This window comes from Hemibagrus wyckioides, linkage group LG29, assembly GCF_019097595.1.
Source record: "Hemibagrus wyckioides isolate EC202008001 linkage group LG29, SWU_Hwy_1.0, whole genome shotgun sequence".
Classification (NCBI taxonomy): domain Eukaryota; kingdom Metazoa; phylum Chordata; class Actinopteri; order Siluriformes; family Bagridae; genus Hemibagrus; species Hemibagrus wyckioides.
Window position 1 is genome coordinate 5,913,279 of NC_080738.1, and position 6,102 is coordinate 5,919,380.

At 38.2% G+C, this 6,102-nt stretch overlaps 1 protein-coding gene across 1 annotated transcript; it reads right to left on the reverse strand.

The window, feature by feature from the left end:
- Positions 1-1,042: 1,042 nt before the first annotated feature.
- Positions 1,043-4,790, reverse strand: LOC131349247 (C-type lectin domain family 4 member A-like). Its single transcript, XM_058384777.1, has 6 exons — positions 4,610-4,790; positions 4,253-4,477; positions 3,755-3,879; positions 3,571-3,677; positions 3,309-3,465; positions 1,043-1,173 (listed from the first exon to the last, which is right to left on the reverse strand). The coding sequence occupies exons 1-6, from the start codon at positions 4,728-4,730 to the stop codon at positions 1,117-1,119; spliced, it is 792 nt and encodes a 263-aa protein (XP_058240760.1). The 5' UTR covers positions 4,731-4,790; the 3' UTR covers positions 1,043-1,116.
- Positions 4,791-6,102: the final 1,312 nt, after the last annotated feature.

A 6,102-nucleotide genomic window follows, 5' to 3' on the forward strand; every position in this document is an offset into this window, starting at 1 on the left:
CCACTTCATAGCAGTTACAGTCTACAAGACCTGTTTTTCTTTTGGAGATGCTCTGAGCCATTCATCTAGCCATTACAATTTGGCCAAAATTCTTGGAAATTTGGAAATTTTTGGAAAAATTTGGGGATTTTCTGCCATTCTTCTCTTTAGAACCTCTCCATGCATATCGTCAGTGGTCGACCATTTCAAGTCTCCCCGGAAATATTTGACTGGGATCAAGACTGGAGTCTGCCTGGGCAAATCAAGCACATTCACAAAGTTGTCCTCAAGCCCCTCTTGCATTGTTCTTGATCACTGCTCTTAACAAAGATCTTCTCTGCCTGTTCAACTATTTCAGCTGTGCAGCCAGCTCTAGGAACATTCCTGGTTTTTACAGACTTATGGAGGCCACTGTGCTCTTGGGAACCTTCATCTAAAATGGAGCTGGACTCCAGTCAGAGTCTAAAAGATGATCCAGAGAAGTAGGATGCACCTGAGCTAAATTTGAAATATCATAGCAAAGTTTTTTTGCAAAGTTATCACAAGTCTATATATTTTTTTTTTGCTTTATTATTATGGTATAGTTTGAAAACAGATGTGGAAAAAACAAAATGTTTCAACTTAACAAAATATTTTCTTTTGGGTGTGTGTGTGTGTATGTGTGTGTGAGAGATTGTGCCAGGGTGTCTCCCCCCATGTGGCCTGATTCTTCTGGGCTGGGTTCCACGTATGGTGTGAATATGGAAAAATATAAATTTAAATAATACACACAAACACACACACACACACACACACACAAACAAGGTGAGAAGGTTTGGATTGAAAAGAGAACAGGCTTACTTAGCTTGACATGAATAAAACAGAAAGAAGCAAATATCAGAATACTATAAAATGGTGGAAAAGCAAGAACATGACTTCACTCCAGGTAAAAAAAAAAAATCATTTAGATAGATATTGTTTTTGTTCATTTATCTGAAATACAGTAACAACGATGTACAATGTTTCAAACATTTCAATGAAAATCTTTTCTAAAGAAGCAACTGACACATATTAGTTATATTTGTGTGCATCTGTGTGTACGTCCCAGTTAATTACCTTCGGAAACAATGCTAAACCTCAATAACCACAACTGACAATTTATGGAGTTCTTTCACTCTGTCTCTCTTTCTCTCTCTGTTTTCGTCTCCAGGATCTCTGAGGAAAAGGAAGAAAAAGAAAAGAGTGGTTAAAGGGCCTGTCACAACTTGATTAACTAATTTATCATGTCTAATTTTTTCACAGCTGTGTGAATTCCTCAAAGTGGACCTTTTCACATCTAAGCTTTCCCGAACTAAGTCTTGCTATCATTATCACTCATCTCAAGTTGAGTGTTTATTGGAAGTCACGCTGCCATCTGATACGCCTCATCAGCAGGCTTTACAACCCATTTTTTCACAGGCTAGGATATGAGATATACCATCCCAAGCATGGTGGTGGTAGTATCATGCTGTGGGGATGTTTTTCAGCGACAGAGACTGGCAACACTGTTCCAAATTAGAAGAAAAGCTGAATAAAGCAAAATTCAGAGAGATCCTTCGCTAAAAACCTGTTCCTGAGTGTTCAGAAAGACCCCAAAAAAAACCTCTTTGGTGGCTGTAATTGCTAATCGTTGCAAAAGTGCAAAGATAGGGATCTGATTTTTTTATTCTTTTTAATAAATTTGCAAATCTTTTTTTTTTTTTTTTCATTTTCATTACGCATAATTTCTGAAAGGATCTAGACACTAATATTAAAACTATTGACAGGTGAAGAGCTACAGTAACATTGATGAGCTCATTACAGTGGCGTGGTATATATTATGTAGGTAATGAACAGTGAGTTATTAAAGCTGATGTGTTGGAAGCAGTAAAAAATGGGCAAAGGTAAGGATCTGAGTGACTTTGCGTGTGTGTGTGTGTGTGTGTGTGTGTGTGAGTGACTGTGCCCTGTGAAGCATTGGCACCCCTCTAGGGTGTCCCTAAACATGTGCCCTGAGTCCCCTGGGCTAGGCTCCATGTATGGTGTGCATATGGAAAAATATAAATCTACATAACCCACACACACGAGGTGACAAGGTTTGGACTGGTTTAGCTTGGCATGAATAAAACAGAGAGAAACGAATATCAGAATACTATAAAATGGAGGAAATACAAGAACATGACTTCACTTCATTAAAAAAAAAAAACATTCAGATATATTGTTTTTGTTAATTTATTTGAAATACAATAACGATAATGTACAATGTTGCAAACATTTAGATGAAAAGCTTTTCTAAAGAAGCAACTGACGCATATTTCTTTGATATTTGTGTGCATCTTTGTGTACATCCCAGTTCATTACCTTAGGAAACAATGGTAAACCACAATCATTTTTTTCTCACAGCTGAGTGAGTTCCTCAAAGCGGACATTTTAACATCTAAGCCTAACCGAACTTTGTCTTGCCATAATTACCACTCATCTCAAGTTGGGGAAGTCATGCAGCCGTCTGATATGCCTCATCAGCAGGCTTTACTACCCTTTTTTTGCATAAGCTAGAATATGAGATATACCATCCCAAGCATGGTGGTGGTAGCATCATGCTGTGGGGATGTTTTTCAGAGACAGAGACTGGCACACTGGTCCGAATAAAAGAAAAGATATTTTTAGCTAAAAACCTGTTCCTAAGTGTTCAGAAAGACCCAAAAAGACTTGAGGGTGTAATCGCTGCCAAAGGTGCAGAGTTAGGGGGCAGATTTTTTTTTTTCTTTTTTAAAAAATGTTATCAAAAATCCTTTTTTGTCATTGGTATTGAATGTAGATAGATGTGGAAAAAAATGAAAGCATTTTAGCATAAGGCTGCAGCTTAATAATAAAATGTAAAAAAAAAAAAAGAGGGGGGGTGAATACTTTCTGAAAGGATCTAGACACTAACATTAAAACTACTGACAGGTGAAGGGCTTCAATAACATTAACGAGCTCATTACAGTCTGTGTGAATGTGTGTGTATGGGTATATGTATGTGTGCATGAGTGTGCATGTGCGTGTGTGCATGTGTGTGTGTGCACACGTGTGTGTATGAGTGTGCAGGTGTGTATGCGTGTGTGAGGTAGGTGGTCCTAGTATGCAGAGGCTAGAGTTTACTTAAATTACTATTTTGCATGAGCCACTAGCTAAACATAACAGAATGGCCTCAAATGTGTAAAAAAAAATAGTCAGAGGGACAAGAGTGTGCAATATTTAGTGCCCTATTGTTAGCACTGTTAATACCACAGTAAACAATGCAAAGTATTATTATCATTTTAAGAAATTACGTTTCAATTTCAGCCATTGACCTTAGTGAGGTTAGCTTTCATCTCACAAATGCCAACTACAGGGAAGTCACAGGGATAATCAGCCCAGGTCGACATGTTAGACTCAGCCTTTGCATAGCCTGTTATAACACAGTCCTCTTTCTGTTCAAAATCATTTGGTTCTCCATCCCACCAGAACCTGAAAACCCACACAGAGAGTCATAATGCCTGTTATTTTACACTTAAAGCTTCACACTGAGAGAAAAATGCATCATAAGTAAATTTAAGTTCAGTGATGGCTTACTCAGTGTTCAGTGGTGAACCGTCCACCCATTTAAATTTCCCCTCAGTATCTCTGTCAGTCAGACCAATCCAAGCTTCAATACTGCCAAAATATTTACTGATGAACTCCTGTAATTGTAAAAAAAAAATAAAAAAATAAAATAAATTGCTTAAATACTTATTTATTCTCTCTCTCTCTCTCTCACCTGTTCCTCTCTGCTGTTTATGATCAGCAGATCTGCTCCTTTCTTTATGCAGTCCTGTCTGCTTTCAGTCCAGCTCTTCTTTTCAGTAGAAATGTTGTAAACACTCGTGTTGAAAAATCTCCATCCTTGTATAGAATATTTACACAAATATTGATGTAAACATTCAATAACAATGATTTTTAACAATGATTCAGAAATTTTGTGATTTACATATTATACATTCTCTCTTATAATCTCTCTCTCTCTCTCTCTCTCTCTCTCTCTCTCTCTCTCTCTCACATGTTCCTCAGTGCTGTTTATGACCACCAAATCTACTCCTCTTTCTACAGTCCTGTCTGCTCTCATCTCAGCTCAACCTTTTTTTCTGAAAACTCTCAATTCATATATTGATCATTTAATTAATGAACTATTTACCTGAATGAATTGATTTTGGTACCATAATCATTTACATAGGGCTTCAGATGTGAGTGTAAATGCGAGTCTATAACATTCTCTTACCAAATTTCAACAGCACACTGTGCAGTGCAGATCTCTCCTGCTGTAACTGGTCATTCTCTTTGGTCAGGGTGTTGTAACTGGTCTGTAGCTTGTTGTTTTCTGTATTCAGGATGTTGTATTTGATCCACAGCACTGTGACGGCAAACAGCAGGAGAACACACAGCAGCAGCAAACACACTGCAGTCAGTCCGTGGCATTTGGTCCTTGTATTGTCTGTTTTGGAAGCTAGAGAGTAACACAGTCATGAGATTATCTTCATAACTTAAGTGATGATTCATTTTTACTGAAAGCTACAACAAACGTATCCTACCATGTGTGTGGGGGGATCTGTGTGTGTGTGTGTGTGTGTGTGTGTACCTGAAGTTCTCTTATTGTTTCCAGTCATATCTTCATATGAATTCTCTTTTCCCTTTAAGACAACTGATTTGTTGTCTGCTGAAATTCTTGTCTCTGCACAATCTTCTTCACTCATCTCCATTTCTCTTCTGTACAAACACTTAAACACTGGGACTGCAAACAGTCTGTTTTAAGTCCAGGTCTCTTTTCTCAACTGCATTTTTCATCTCTCAGTGTTGAATATATAGTCTGTTCTCAGTAAAGGAAGTGGTGGTGAGAGTCAAACAAACCACAAAGTTTTTTAGAAGCATGTTACTGAGCCCACTCTCTTTTGAGCCTCTGTAGATTTAGACACACAATTATTAATGTCCAATAAAAATTCAGGGAAAAAACAAATACTTTCTGCAACTCCCACAAGGGTTGTGTGCATTAGTACAAATCCACATTTCATGTCACCCACAATCCCAATTTCATGTCACTCACAAGCAGGAAACAAAGGTAGGAAGTAATGCACATTAGAAATCAAACGTGCTTTGGTACAGTTTTTGCTGTGGTGGTTTTCAGGATATTGTTGTTGATTATTGTCCTATAACAGGACACCCTGTCATGTTTTTTTTTTCTTTAATAATGTTAACCAACTGCTCTGAGCCCTCTGCTGGTCTTAGTTTACAAGGTATCATGTGTGTGTATGTGTGTGTGTGTGTGTTACATTCTGTGGTTGTTTATTTATATCATTGTTGGACACTGTGCTGCTATGTGATTTTTCTCTCTTTCTGTGTTTTGTGTGCTACCTGCTGCTCAAATAGGTGCGGAGAAGAGGGAGGTGATTGCTTGCACCTTCCGCTCTTTACTGTGCAGAGGCTGCAAGCTTAAAAGTTGTTACCATGCCTGCCACAATAAAGCTCGTCTTCTAGAGTGCTCTATCTCTTGTACGTCTTGTGCTGTAGTGTTTATTACAGAGATTGATACTGTGTAAACTTACTCAAAGTTGTGCTTATTGTGATCTATTGAACTTAATTGATTAGTAGTATTGATGCTGCTAATTGTCGTGTATTTGTTGGAAGCCATAGGGAGGTGGGTGCCATTTTATTTCTGTAAACAATTTTCTCCTATTTTTTTTTTATTTTTATTATTTTTACTTAGCTAGAGAGTTAGTGTACATAAATAGTGTATGTACACTATATTGCCAAAAGTATTCGCTCACCTGCCTTGACTCGCATATGAACATAAGTGACATCCCATTCCTAATCCATAGGGTTCAATATGACGTCGGTCCACCCTTTGCATCTATAACAGCTTCAACTCTTCTGGGAAGGCTGTCCACAAGGTTTAGGAGTGTGTTTATGGGAATTTTTGACCATTCTTCCACAAGCGCATTTGTGAGGTCACACACTGATGTTGGACGAGAAGGCCTGGCTCTCAGTCTCCGCTCTAATTCATCCCAAAGGTGTTCTATCGGGTTGAGGTCAGGACTCTGTGCAGGTCAGTCAAGTTCATCCACACCAGACTCTGTC

What these genes read in the sequence shown, in the direction of transcription:
- LOC131349247 (XM_058384777.1), bottom strand. Translation starts at nt 4,730, where the DNA reads ATGGAGATGAGTGAAGAAGATTGTGCAGAGACAAGAATTTCAGCAGAC. An exon ending in CAGTGTGCTGTTGAAATTTG is followed by an intron (nt 3,880 to 4,252) that starts GTAAGAGAATGT and finishes ATTCTATACAAG; the next exon opens with GATGGAGATTTTTCAACACG. An exon ending in TAAACAGCAGAGAGGAACAG is followed by an intron (nt 3,678 to 3,754) that starts GTGAGAGAGAGA and finishes TTACAATTACAG; the next exon opens with GAGTTCATCAGTAAATATTT.